The following is a 15,077-nucleotide window of genomic DNA, read 5'->3' as shown; positions in this document are numbered from 1 at the left end:
CCAACCAGGGTCGGGGACACACTGCAACCGAGGTACATGCCCTTAGCGGGAACCAAACCCGGGTCTTTCAGGACCGCAGGCCAGTGCTCTAACCACTGAGTAAACCGGCCAGGGCTGTTTTTGATGTTATCATTCATCTATAAGAGCATTTCACTTCAGGGTAACCAAAAATTAGAAAAAATGTATACTCCAATTTAATTTTGTTTATATTACCTTTTGGGAAGATGCACATGCAATTTGATATTTTCATTTTTTTTATTCCATTTTACTATTTAAACTGTCAACAACTGAAAACTTGTAAATCTGTTTCTTAATGTTTAGATTTTGGATTCTAAAAATTGAGTATAAAATTAAAATGTACAATATATATTTACAGTTCTCTGGATTGTTACACATTGTTTAAGATTTTGAATCGTTCAATATTTACTGGGTGTTTTAAAGGAAGGTTTACTTAGCGTATTGGAGTGTAATTCAGTCCAACAATGAGAGGAACAGTAGAAAACCCTGCAGAGACTTCACACCCCATGAAGTTTTGTTCCACAAATTAATGCCTGTGAGACAGATTGATTATCTAGTTTCCAGTCATTTCAAATGTCCTCCACTATATTTATATCTAGCTTATAAATTGTCTGTGTTTGTGTATGTGTGTGTGTGTAGACGTAAATAGCCAGTGGGAGCTCTCCTACTTGACCCATGTAGCAGGAAAAGGTGAAATCAACAAACAATAAGGGCTTGATTTATTTCCAGTTATAACTCTTCCTTGTCTCTGGTGAACCTGTTTTAGATACAATCAAAAGTCCTGATGGACAGTTGTAGTTGTATTTGGTATCTGCTGGTCTGGTTTGTTTATACAAAGTCACCAAAGCCCCTCCTTTCATATGGGGCACTCAATGTCTTCTGGGCCAATATTTAGTGTTCTTTTCCCTATATGCTAGTCACTAGCCACATGTAGGTATTTAAGTTAAACCTTAAAATATTTAAAATTAAATTTTTATTTTCTCAGTCAAAATAACCACATTTGAAGTTCTCAGTATCCACATATGGCTCCTGGGCGATGCAGAACATTTCCATTACCATAGAAAGTTGTATTTGAAAGAGCTGGTATCACTTTTTCCCTATTTCTACCCTTGCTTTTCCTGCTACAGTGGCCCAGGTTCTGCCCTGTGGCACAGACTGGTTGATATGCATGCTTCAGCTGCTCTCCAGATCTCTGCGGCTCTCATCTCTGCTGCTTTGTATTTTCCCTGAAGCTCTTGAATACGAGGGAGAATTATTCACTCTTTCCTTTTCACCAACCTTTTTCTGCTCTTTAAGGATATGCAACCTTTGGGTAAACTTTTCTCAGTATTTATCCTGGATTTATAATCTTTCTTACAGGAAGCTAGGAAAGATCCTTCAAGGCTTAAACTGAGGACATTTGAATGCCATTTGACCCTTTTCTAGTCATAAGCATTTTTGTCTACCAACACTGGCTGGGGGACTGAAATCTTTTTTTCATCAGAATATCATTTTCATCTTGAGGTATTCCTGTTTGAATGACATCTAGGAAATCACTTAGAATGGCACACATCACAAAACTTTCAAAGTTTTCCCTGTTCATTAGACACTTCAGTGGTTTCACAATGATAGAACTCATCTTCTTTTCTATGGGTCACTGAATTGCTGTGTAAAAGATGTCTTATATTTTACAGTTTTGTTGAAGGCATAGTATTAGGGTTTTGGGATGGTGACACAGGCTTGTGAAAGAATTCACAACAGAGAGAAGAGGGAGGAAAAAGGAGGAAGCTCATGGAGGAAGCTTATTTTCTTTCCCCATAGTCAGGGAAAGTACCCACTGACTGGCACAAGGGCAGGGAATAAAGAGTGAGTTGCTCTTTTATTGGGGGCTTTAGGGGGTAAAGGGCAATTTGGGGCAAGGAGGGAAATGTGTTGAAGTTGAATAGATGCCTGGGTAAGTTGCCTTGAGGAGTTGCAGTTTGTTTTTCAGGAGACAGTCAGGCTGATGTGCCAGGTTAGGGGGCGTTGGTATCATATCTTCTTTAGTCTGTAAAATATGCTTTGGAGTAAAGAGAGTTGCCGAGAATGTAAAAAAGGGAGTTTCACCTGAAGGGGTTAGAAAGAAATGGGAAGAGGGAGATTTGTCTGAAGGGGGAAGGGAAGTTTCTATTCATTAGAGGCTCTTTGGTGTGGATTACTTCTGAGTTGCTAAAAACAGCTAGAGAGAGCCCAGCCCTTATCTATTTTACTGTTTGGGTAGAAAGGCAGTTTGAAGTTGTAGACACCAGCAGTCTCCACATTTAATTACCAGGTGCTTCTCATAAATTGTGGAAAAATTATGTGGAAAAAGAAAGGCCTGTTTTCTGTCCTTACAGATAAGTTTTACATGGGTGAAGAAATTATAGAACCTCTCAATTTAAAAAAAAAGGATTATTATTATCGTTTTTTTTTTAGAGAGAGAGAGAGAGGAGAGGAAGAGAGAGAAACCTGTATGCAAGAGGGAAACATAGATCGGCAGCCTCCTGCACGCCCCCTACCAGGGATTGAGCCCGCAACCCAGGCAAGTGTTCTGACCAGGAATAGAACTGGCAACCTTTTGGGGCAGGGGATAACACCCGACCCACTGAGCCACACCAGCCAGGGCGGAACCTTCTATTTTGTATTCTGAGTACAGGGCTACCTGAGGTAAAACTGCATTTTATATAACCTGTTTGTGAAGATGTGAGTTAAGAAAAGGGAAGGGCAGCCTAGCTGGCGTGGCTCAGAGGACTAAGCATCGTCCCATGGAATGAGAGGTCCCAGTTCCATTCCCAGTCGGGGCACATGCCCTGTTACAGGCTTGATTCCCAGTAGGGGGTCGTGCAGGAGGCAGCTGATCAGTGTTTCTCTCTCACATGAATGTTTCTATCTCTCTTTCCTTTCATTTCTCTCTAAAAAAAAAATCAATTTTAAAAAGTTGTAAAAAAAAAGAAAAGGGAAGATCAGTTTGACTTTCCACATACGCACAATTGGCAGTTAGAGAAGGCAGGGATTGACTCTCAGCTCTGTGAATTCAGCACACAGTATTTTAGAGAATATATATGTTTCTGGAGGGAAAAAGCCTCATACTTAAAATGAGAGCGACGGTAAAGGGTTGAGATCAGTACACTGAATTATCTTGATAATTACCAACATCATCTGCATCAACAACAACAGCAGCTGACATTCTTGAATGAAACCCACAGCCATGGTCTGTGTTAAACCTCTCTCATCACATCAGTCTTCCACTCCTATCATCCCTGACTTTGGAATCCAGCACTGGACTCAAGATTCAAAACCTAACGACTGTCAGGAGTTAATCCATCTTGTTTACTCTGTATCTCAAGTCATCTCCAAAGTGGAACCCTCTGTGAATAGGTTCTCCTCCCTACTGACTCTCAGCTCCCTCACGCCTGGTTTTCTTTCCTTTCCCCTCTGCCCTCTAGGATCCCTACACATCCATAACTCCTGGATGTTTTAGGTCTTTCCCTTCATTGTTTCTTCATGTTATGAAGGTGGCCATCTCTATATAGCCCTATTTATTTATTTATTTATTTATTTATTTATTTATTTATTTATTTATGGTACATGCCCCTAGTGGGAACTGAACCCAGCACTCTGGTCCGCAGGCCGATGCTCCAACAGCTGAGGCAAACCAGCCAGGGCCATAGCCCTCTTATATAGCCTATCCTATGGATCTGGATCGGGCTCTAGAGGTGATCCTTTCTCGAAGCTTTGCTCCTTGGGTTGATTTTGCTAGATGGTCTTTATCTGTAAAAAATGACTGTTTCACTGAGATTTGTAATGTGTGAGTTTACCACTTCCCCTGACTCAGAGGAATACTTTCTGGACGTTGTTAGCAACCAGGCTCATTGTGTATGCTTCACCCCACTCCTCTCATTTTCTGAATGATTTCTGTATCCATGTGGGGGTTCATCCATAACCCTGGCTTCTCAGCTTCTTGTTTCCATTGACCACTTCTTCCCTTCCCCTCAGCTTTTTCCATTTGGAGCACATCTTTCTCCATTACAGTCAGATGAGGATGATGGTTTGGGAAACATACTTTTACATATCATTTGACTTTAAAGTATGAGTTCATATTATATAAAAAACTTAAAGAATAAGATAGAGTAGCCTAAAATAATATAAGTAGTATTAAAATACTTATGATAGAAAATATTGATTTTTTTTAAAAAAATATGTTTTTATTGATTTTTTAGAGAGAGAGGAAGGGATAGAGAGGTAGAAACATTGATGTGAGAGAGAAACATCCATCAACTGCCCCCCACTGGGGATCAGGCTTGCAACCTGTGCAGCTGCCCTGACTGGGAATCAAACCAGGACCTCTGAGTCCATGGGACGGTGCTCTATCCACTGAGCCACACCTGCCAGGCTCAAATTAACCATTTTAAAGTAAACAATTCAGTGACATTTAATGCCTTTGTAATATGGTATAACCACTTTCTCTATCTCATTTCAAAACATTTCCATCACTGCAAAGTTTTCCTGCCACTGAGTTAGGAAGATGCACAAAGCCAAGTAAAAGTGCCGCAAAGCTTTCCTACTGTTCTGTTTTTTTTTTTAAATAAAAATAATCCCACAATGCCCTGGCCAGTTTGGCTCAGCGGTTGAGCGTCTGCCTGAGGACCAGAGAGTCCTGCTTTCAGTTCCCACTAGGGGCACGTACCACCGAAAAAAAAAATAATAATAATCCCACAACATTTATTGTCATATTGTCATCTGGTAATAACATAAGGGTAATTACAGCCATATGAATAAATGTTTAAGAACTATACTTTAAACAAAGGACACCTAAAACTCAAAAATACTGCCTTCTCAACCATTTCTTTCTTTCTTTCTTTTTTTTTTATCCTCACCCAAGGACATTTTTCCCATTTATTTGTTCAGGTAGAGTGGGAAGGAGAGAGAGGAACAGAAAGAGAGAGAGAAACATCGATGTAAAAGGAACACATCGAGTGGCTGCCACCCGCACGACCAACCAGGGCCGGGGACAAACTGCAACCGAGGTACATGCCCTTAGCGGGAACCAAACCCGGGTCTCTCAGGACCGCAGGCCGATGCTCTAACCGCTGAGCCAAACCGGCCATCAACCATTTCTTATTTCATGAATCATTTCTGGTTGGATACACTTTGGAGCAGAGCACTATTATCTCCTTTAGCTTGATCGCACCCAGTTGTTTTCTTGACTTTGTTTTAGAATCAATCTCTTCTGCATCATCACATACAAGGTTCATATACTCATCAAAACCAATGATATAGCCGTCTATCCACATATTCACTTGCTCATAAAGCAATACCTGAATCCGAGATCTATTTTGCGAGTATCTGAAGATGAGGTTGATGGGCTGCACCATCACTTTCTGCACTTTTTGGCCCTGGCCACGCTACACCATGGTGGAAGCTGACAAATGCCATACTAACCCATGTGCTACCTCAGAAAACTACTTCTGGAATTACTTTTTCTACTATTTTTCAGTGTTCACTAGGTTGCTCTGTTTTCCAGAGTCCTAACAAAGTTGGTCCTGACAGCTTTTGCTTGTTTTCAATGTTTGTGTGGAGGGATGGACATTTGGAACTGGATAGCCACCATTTGGCTGATGTTAGCCTCTCCTTTCATTTTGGTGTGGACCGTAAACATCAAAATTGGCTCTGTTTCTTCTTCTTGATACACACTAGTCCTGTTCTTATCAAGGCTGGATCACAGAGTCTTCATTTAAGAATGAGAATTAGCACTATATAATTGTCAAGACATTATGAAGTTCTAAGTATTCACTCTTCTATGATTCCTCCTTACTAGCTGCCTATACTAGTATGATTTAGATTTTGATTCCAGATGTATAAAAATCAGAGCTTAGGAATTAGCTTTAACTTTATTTAATTTATTTTTTAAATTATGGTGCAGTAAAATTTTCTCTTTCTTATATGAGTATTGGCAAGTTATACAGTTGTATAGTAAATACAAAAATCAATATAGAGAACAATTTGATCACCTTCCATATATGTAAGTCAACCTTTCCCCCACCTTCGGTTCCTGGCAAACACTGATCTCATTTTGTTTGTATGATTTTGCCTTTTCACTTATATATTATATAAATGAAATGATTAGATGTGTTTCCTTTCCAAGGTATGTTGCCTTTTCAGTTTGATGTCTCTGACTTAGAATAATGATTTTGAAATTCATATTATTATGTGTAACAGTAGTTTATTCCATTTTATTGTTAAAAATATTTTTGTGTGGATTTACCAAAGTTTGTTACCCATTTACTATTTGGAGGGAATTAGGTTTGTTTTCGTGTTTTGACAATTATTAATAATGCTGCAATAAACATTTGCATGCAGGTTTTTGTATGAATAAACTTTTATTTCTCTTTGGTAAATATTTAGGTTTGGGAGTTCGGGCCATATGTTAAGTAAATAATAATTTTCTAATAAATTCAAAAACTGTTTTCCAAAATGACTATAAAATTTTACATTTCATCAGCAATGTATAAATTTATTAGGTGCTCATGTCTTTATCAGTACTTGATATTGCTATTTAATTAGCAGACTTATGGTCCTATCCAAAATGTCCACAGAAACATTTGGTCCATAATTTATATAAATCTCGCTCTTCTTCAAGATTTGAACCTTAACTCACCTACCTAACCCCATGTGCCATGACCAGCTAGACTACCAAGGCAGGAAAGGTTATTATTGGCAATACAGCCACAACACAATTATTGGCCCAATAAAACATAATAGTATTTTTTATGTAATAATTCTGTAAACCAAAAATAGAAGTAAATGTTATGGACTATTTGAATCCAGGGAATGTTTGTAAACATGGATATTTTGGACAGATGAAATTTCAAGGACCCTTTATTGTGGACCAAATGTCTCCATGTATGTTTTGGACAGGACCAAATGTCCTGTAGTGTGTCACTTTTGTTTAAGCCATTGTGATAGGTGTGAAGTTATCACCTTTGATTTCAGTTTGCATTTCCCTAATGTCTGATGATGTGAAACATCTTTTCATGTGATAATATATCATGAATATATTTTATTTTATGAATTGTCTTTTCAAATCTTATACCTAGTTTCTCATTAGGTACTTTGTTTTTCATTGATCTTTGTGTGTTCTTTATATATTTTGGATATAAGTTGGATTTTTAAAAATCAGAAATGTGTGTTTTGTTTATAATTTTATTTCCTTGACATTAAGTAAACAGATGTTCTTAATTTTGGTGAAGTACAATTTACTAATGTTTTTCTTTTATAGATGATTATTTTGGTATTGCATTTAAGAAATCTTTGATCCTAACCAAGGATCACACAGATTTTTCTCCTATATTTTCTTCTACAAGGTTTATATACATAGATTTTATATTTATGGCTATGGTCCATTTTGAATTAATAGGAATTATGTTAAAACTTTATTTTTTATTTTTAAGATTTAGTTTTGGACTCATGAAAAATAAACCAAGTCTCGCCCAAGCTGGTTTGGCTCAGCGGTTGGAGCGTTGGCCTGTGGTCCGGAGAGACCTGGTTTCGGTTCCCACTAAGGGCACGTACCTCAGTTGCAATTTGTCCCCGTCCCTGGTTGGGTCGTGCGGGTGGCAGCCACTCGATGTGTTTCACGTCGATGTTTCTCTCTCTCTTCCTCTCTCTCCCTCCTGCTCTATCTGAACAAAAAATGGAAAAATGTCCTTGGGTGAGGATAAAAAAAAAAAAAAAAAAGAAAGAAAAATAAACCAAGTCTTACTGTGAAAAATGTACTTTCAGTGTCATAAAATAATTTTATTTTTAAAGTGTCTCTTTTAAACTGCTGTTTTGCTAAATCCATACTATCTCATTAGCTTTCTAGAATTTATTCATTTTGCATAACTGAAACTTAGTATCCCTTGACTAACTTGACCAATATACCCTCATTTATGCCACATTGCAGCCCCTGGTAACCACCATTTTACTCTCAGCTTCCATGGGTTTGACTCTATTAAATTCCATATATATGTGAAATCATGCATTATCTTTCTGTGTCTGGTGAATTTCAATTAGCATAATGTGCTTCAGGTCCATCCATGTTGTTACAAATGGCAGGATATTCTTCTGGTTATTTTTGGAGTAATTTATTTATTTATTAAACATTTTTTTTTCTTTATTTTTAGAGAGAGAAGAAGGGAGAGGAAGAGAGAGATAGAAACACTGATGAGAGAGAACTGCCTCCTGCATGCCCCCCCTGGGGATCGGGCCCACAGCCTGGGCATGTGCCCTGATCGGGAATCGAACCAGCAACCTCTTGGTGCATGGGTTGATGCTCGACCACTGAACCACACCATCCGGGCTATTCTTCTGTTTTAAAAGCTTAAACACATTTCACTGCATGTATATACTACATTTTCATTATCCTTTTATCCTTTCATGGACATTTAGGTTATTTCCGTACCTTGACTGTTAGTAATAATGTTGTAGGAAATATAGTGCAGGTACCTCTTTGAGATCCTGATTTCATTTTCTTAGGCTGAATACCCAGAAGTAAGATTGCTGGGTAATATGGTAGTTCTGATGACAATACTGTATTTTACACTTTAAATTTGCTAAGAGGGTAGATCCTAAGTATTCTTATCACAAAAACTAAGACAAAAAAAGCTGGCTATATGAGGTAATAGACATGTTAATTAGCTTAGTGGTGGTGTTAATTTCATTATGTATATATGTATAGCAAATCAAATTATACACTTTACATATAGACAATAAAAATATCACCAATTTTTATAGCAAAAAATCACAGATATAACGTACATTTTGTCTGTCAGGTGACAACGTATGAATTTACCTTTCACGTTGGAATTAATTTCTTTGAATCTTCAAAACTGTACACTCAATATCATTTGTCAAAATCTCCTATGCCTCGGATCCCTCTTATTCGACCATGTTATGTTCAAGCTACTGGTACGTATTATGAAGTATTCAAGTGAATTGCATAAGCCAAACATTTACACTGAAGCAGCTAAAAGTTTAAAAAATTGGAATATATTTTTTAAAATATTAATCTTTAGAAAGTAAAATTATGATGTGATTACTCTGTGTTTCACTTAAAATATGGGTCTGTGAGACTGAGTTTTGATATATAGCATGGATATAATCTCTAATGAGTGACACTTGCTTAAAAAGCAGGATATAAGTTTTTTTTAAAAGGTCAGTTCAGTACTTTATTCATTGCATGGGCAGTTTTTAAATGATTATATTAAAATTTAAACCATTAAAATAAAATACATTGGCTATAAAATGAGAGGATAGAAATTCTATTTTAGAAAATATTTTTCCAATATTTTGGTTACTAAAGGGATAGGTTACTAAAGGACTACCTACATGTTAAGAAAGATTAGTATTTTAAAATTTTGAAGTATTTGTTGAATATTTATTTACTCATTTTCTTCCAATATTCAAGTATAAAATCATCAATGCATTATGCAAAATGTAGTTTTGAAAAGCTTTTGTTTTGCAGTTCATAATATATGCTTAAGTATTTTTCAGAAAAGTTAAGTTTAATCTATACCATATTATGCTATATTTTGTTTTCATAGTTCTGATATTAAGTTCTCAATAATAAAATAGTGATTAGTTAATAATTACACTTGGCACCTAATAAGAGAAACCTCATTAAAGTAGCATATACAATATAGATATTTATTTTACTCCACTTAAAATACAGAATTAAGAATTTCACGGCTGGTAAGGAGGCTCCATAAAGTTCAATTAATGTTTCATCATTATGGAAAATTGGAAAATGTAGAAACATAGTAAATATCATTTGCAATATGAATATTTAGAATGCACTATTATTAATATGTTGATATTTTAATTTAACATATTTGAGATCTCGCTGCCTATATTAAGTTGAAATCTGTTCACACTTAATATAAAGTTTTACTTAGATTTTATAGACCCTTATCAATTATAGAAATTAAGACTGGTAAGTATTGCAGAATATTTCATGCAGTAAGTGTGTCTTATAGATTATTTAACCATAATCAGAAGCATTTAGGTTCTTTCCTTTTTTAATTTTCTTGTTAATATAAATATTTTAGTAGTGAACATTTTTGTGTATAACACTTTTTTCTATTTATGTTTTTTTCTTTTTAAAAATCTTTTTTGCATTTACTAGAGTGACATTGGTTAATAAAATTATGTAGGTTTCAAGTGTACAATTATTACATTATATATTACATTGTGTGTTCACCACCCAGTCTAACCTCCATCAATCACATATTTGACTCCCTTTACCTTCTTTATCCTCCCCCCAACCCCCTTCCCCTCTGGTAACCACCATTCTGTTATCTCTGTCATATCGTTGCCTATGTCTATGAGTTTGTTTGTTTGTTTGTTACTTTCTGTTTTATATCCAAAATGTGAGTGATATCATATGGTTCTTTTCCTTATTTAGATAATTTTTGTAAGTGAGATTCTCTAAATTGGCTGCATTTTTTTCTAAAGCACATGCATGTTAAAGCTCTTGATGCATTTTGCAAAAGGGCTTTTGTGAAGAGTTGTGCTCTTTTACCCCTCCTCCAGTATAAACTCTAACAGCATTGAGAGAAAGGAATTTGGATACCTATCTATGTGATTAAAAGTATGTTGTTTCCACAGCAATTAGACAAGAAGAAAAAATAAAGGGGATTCAAATTGGAAAGGAGGAAGTGAAACTGTCATTATTTTCAGATGACATGATATTGACATAGAAAACACTAAAGATTTCATCAAAAATCTACTAGCCTTAATAAATGAATTTGACAAAGTAGCAGGATACAAAATTAATGTCAAGAAATCAGCGGCATTCTCATACACCAATGATGAAATCACAGAAAGAGAAACTAAAAAGACAATCCTATTTACCATCGCAGCAAAAAAATTAAAATACCTAGGAATAAACTTAACCAAAAGAAGTAAAGGACTCCCATCCAAGTACTAACCAGGCCTGACCCTGCTTAGCTTCCGAGATCAGACGAGATCGGGCGCGTTCAGGGTGGTATGGCCGTAGACCCAGACACATGGAAGTAGGGCACAGACTGACATCCCTCAGAAGAGGGGATGGGGGGTGAGGGGGTGGGAAGAGATAAACCACAGAACTTATATGCATGTATGCATGACCAATGGACATGGACAACTAAGCCGGGGACAGGGTGGAGGGGGGGTGGGGTGGGGGGGTGCCAATGGGGTAAAAAGGTAAAATATCTGTAACAAAAAATTAAATAAATAAATAATTCATTAAAAAAAAAAAAAGAAGTAAAGGACTTCTTCACAGAAAACTACAGATCATTGAACAAAGAAATAGAGGAAGATAAAAAAAGTGGAAGCATGCCCTGGCCAGTTTGGCTCAGCGGTTAGAGCGTCGGCCTGCGGTCCGGAGAGACCCGGGTTCGGTTCCCGCTAAGGGCACGTACTTCGGTTGCAGTTTGTCCCCAGCCCTGGTTGGTCGTGCGGGTGGCAGCCACTCGATGTGTCCCTTCATGTTGATGTTTCTCTCTCTCTCTCCCTTCCTCTCTCTCCCTCCCACTCTATCTGTACAAAAAATGGAAAAATATCTTCGGGTGAGGAAAAAAAAAAAAAGTGGAAGCATATACCTTGTTCATGGACTGGAAGAATTAACATCATTAAAATGTCCATATTACCCAAACAATCTATAGATTCAATGAAATCCACATCAAAATACCAACAACATATTTCACAGAAGTAGAACAAACACTTCAAAAGTTTATATGGAACCAAAAAAGACCCTGAATAGCCACAGCAATCTTGAAAAAGAAGAAGAAAGTAGGAGGGATCACATTACCAGATTTCAGGTTATACTATAAAGCCACTGTAGTCAAAATAGCCTGGTACTGGTATAAGAACAGGCAGATAGATCAATGGAACAGAATAGAGAACCCAGAAACTGACCCAAGACAATATGCTCAATTAATATTTGACAAAGGTGGCAAGAGCATACAGTGGGGTCAACACTCTCTTCAATAAATGGTGTTGGAAAAATTGGACAGCTACTTGCAAAAAAAAATGAAGCTAGACCACGACTTTACACCATACATGAGAATAAACTCGAAATGGATTAAATACTTAAATGCAACTTGTGAATCCATAAAAATTCTAGAAGAAAATGCAGGCAACAAAAGTTCAGACATCATATGCAGCAGAATTTTTATTGATACACCTAAGGCAAGAGAAACAAAGGAGAAAATGAACACATGGGACTACATCAAACTAAAAAGCTTCTGCACAGCAAAAGAAACAACCACCAAAATGGAAAGAGATCCCACTATTTGGGAGACTATAATCATCAATGATGCATCAGATAAGGGGTTAATTTCCAAAATATATAGAGTGCTCATACAGCTCAACAAAAGGAAGACAAAGAACCCAATTAAAAAATGGGCAGAGGACCTAAATAGACACCTCTCCCTAAAGGACATACAAATGGCCAAGATACATATGAAGAAATGTTCAACGTCACTAATCATCAGAGAGATGCAAATTAAAACAACTATGAGGTATCACCTCACACCTATCAGAATGGCCGCCATCAACAAATCATCAAACAAGTGTTGGCGAGGGTGTGGAGAAAAGGGGACTCTAATACACTGATGGTGAGACTACAGACTGGTGCAGCCACTGTGGAAAACACTATGGTGTTACCTCAAAAAGTTAAAAATTGAACTGCCATTTGACCCAGTGATCCCACTTTTAGGAATATACCCTAAGAAGCCTGAAACACCAATCAGAAAGAATATATGTACCCCCATGTTCATAGCAGCACTATTTACGGTAGCTAAGATCTGGAAACAACCCAAGTGTCCATCAGTAGAGGAGTGGATATAAAAGCTATGGTACATGTACACAGTGGAATACTATGTAGCTGTAAGAAAGAAAGATCTCTTATCCTTTGAGATGGCATGGAAGGACCTGGAGAGTATGATGCTAAATGAAACAAGCCAAGCAGAGAAAGACAAATATCACATGATCTCGCTTATTTGTGGAATATAATGAACTAAACAAACTGATGAACTAAATTTACCCAGAGACGTAGAGGTGGGGTACAGACTGAAAAGCCTCAGAGGAGGGGGAGTTGGGAAGAAAAGAGATAAACCACAGAACTTATATGCATGTATGCATGACCAATGGACATAGACAACAAAGCTGGGATGGGGCAGGGGGGAATGGGGAGGAGGGTGTCAATGGAGGAAAAAGGAGAAAAATCTGTAACAAAAACAAATCAATAAAAAAATAAGTAAATTAAAATAAAAGAAAGTAAAAAAGCATATAATTTGAATATTTATTTTTTGATAGCTTACAGATTATAATTTTCTATCTTTGGTATTGTATATTTCTTATGTAAATTATCTGTTCATGAACTTTGCCTTTATCACTGAGGTTTTGTAGTCATCTGACAGATGTCAGTGATCTGTTTATAGTAGTCCCCCTTTATCCAAGGGGATAAGTTCCAAGATGCCCATTGGGTGCCAGAAACCACAGATAGTGGCAAACCCTATGTGTACTATGTTTTTTTCTGTACATATACATACATACTATTATAAAGTTTAATTTATAGATTCAGCACAGTAGCATATTAACAACATAACTAATAATGAAGTAGAACAATTATAACAACATACTCTAATAAAATTTATGATTTATGTGAATGTGGTGTTATTAAATAAAATAAAAGTTACATAAACACAAGCATTGTGATACTGTGACAGTCGATCTGCTAATCAAGACAGCTATTAAGTTACTAAAAGGCTGGGAGACTATACAGTGTGGTTATGCTGGACAGAGGGATGATTCACATCTCAGCAGAACAGAGTGGAATGCCACAAGATTTTATCACACAACTCACAATGTGCAATTTAAAACTTAGGAATTATTTATACAGATTAGGAAAACAGGACTAAACTGTTTTTATTCACAGATGACATGATTTTCTATGTAGAAAATCTAAAATAATTGATAAAAAAATCTTTTGGAGCTCTAGTAAGGTTTCAGAATACAAGGTTAATATACAGAGTCAATTGCTTTCCTACATACCAGCAATGAACAAATGGATTTTGAAATTAAATATTTACATGAGCAGCCTCCAAAATGAAACACACATGTTAACAAGATCTATATAAGGAAACCTACAAAACTCTTATCAAAGGAATCAAAGAAAAATTAAATTAATGAAGTGATATTTTATGTTCATATGTAGGGAAATAACTGTCATCAAGAAGGCAGTTATTTCCAACTTGATCTAGAAATTTAAGGCAACCCCAATCAGATTCTCAGCATGTTATTTTGTGGATATTGACAGATTGATTCAAAATTTATATGGAAAGGGAAAAGACCCACAATAGACCACATAGTTTTGAAGGAGAACAAAGTTGGAGAACAAAGTTGGAGGACTGACACTGTGGAGGACTTCAAGATTTAGTACAAAGTTACAGTAATCAGGAAAGTTTGGTATTGGCAAAAATATAGACCAATAGATCAGTGGAATAGAACAGACAGCCCAGAAATAGATCCACAGAAATGTAGTCAACTGACCTTTGACAAAGGAGTGCAGGCAATACAATTCAGAAAAGGTTTTTCTTTTAAAAATTTGATGCTGAACAACTGGATATCCACAAAGAAAAAAAGAAGATGAAGAAGAAGAATCTAAACAAAGTCCTTAAATTCTTCACAAAAATTAACTCAAAATGCATCATGGACCTAAATATAAAATCCAAAATTATAAAACTCTTAGGAGATAACATAGGAAAAGTCTAGATGTTTTTGGATTTGACAATGACATTTTAGGTACAACAACAAAGGCAAGATCCTTGAAAGAAATAATTGACAAGCAGGACTTTATTAAAATTGAAAATACCTATTTTGCAAAACAACAACAACAACAACAAAAACACTGTCAGTTGCCAAAAAGACAAGCTACTGGCTGGGAGAAAATATTTGCAAAAGACATGTCTAAGAACTGCTATTCAAACTATAGAGATAACTCAACAAATTCAAGGAGAAAACAAACCAGTTAAAAATCA

General features: G+C 36.3%; 1 protein-coding gene and 1 pseudogene across 1 annotated transcript in view; one reads left to right on the top strand and one right to left on the bottom strand.

The window, feature by feature from the left end:
- CFAP47 (cilia and flagella associated protein 47) overlaps positions 1 to 15,077 on the top strand; it is a 442,571-nt gene that overhangs the window by 84,337 nt on the left and 343,157 nt on the right. Inside the window, exon 22 of the mRNA XM_036270144.1 lies at positions 8,829 to 8,964. Within this exon, the coding sequence (XP_036126037.1) occupies positions 8,829 to 8,964 (136 nt within the window). The remainder of the gene's footprint in view (positions 1 to 8,828; positions 8,965 to 15,077) is intronic.
- LOC118636011 lies at positions 5,146 to 5,429 on the bottom strand (annotated as a pseudogene).

The sequence above is a fragment of the Molossus molossus genome, unplaced genomic scaffold, assembly GCF_014108415.1.
Source record: "Molossus molossus isolate mMolMol1 unplaced genomic scaffold, mMolMol1.p scaffold_m16_p_2, whole genome shotgun sequence".
Classification (NCBI taxonomy): Eukaryota; Metazoa; Chordata; class Mammalia; order Chiroptera; family Molossidae; genus Molossus; species Molossus molossus.
The sequence above is the reverse complement of the archived record's forward strand: the minus strand, read 5'-3'. Positions and strand labels throughout refer to the sequence as shown.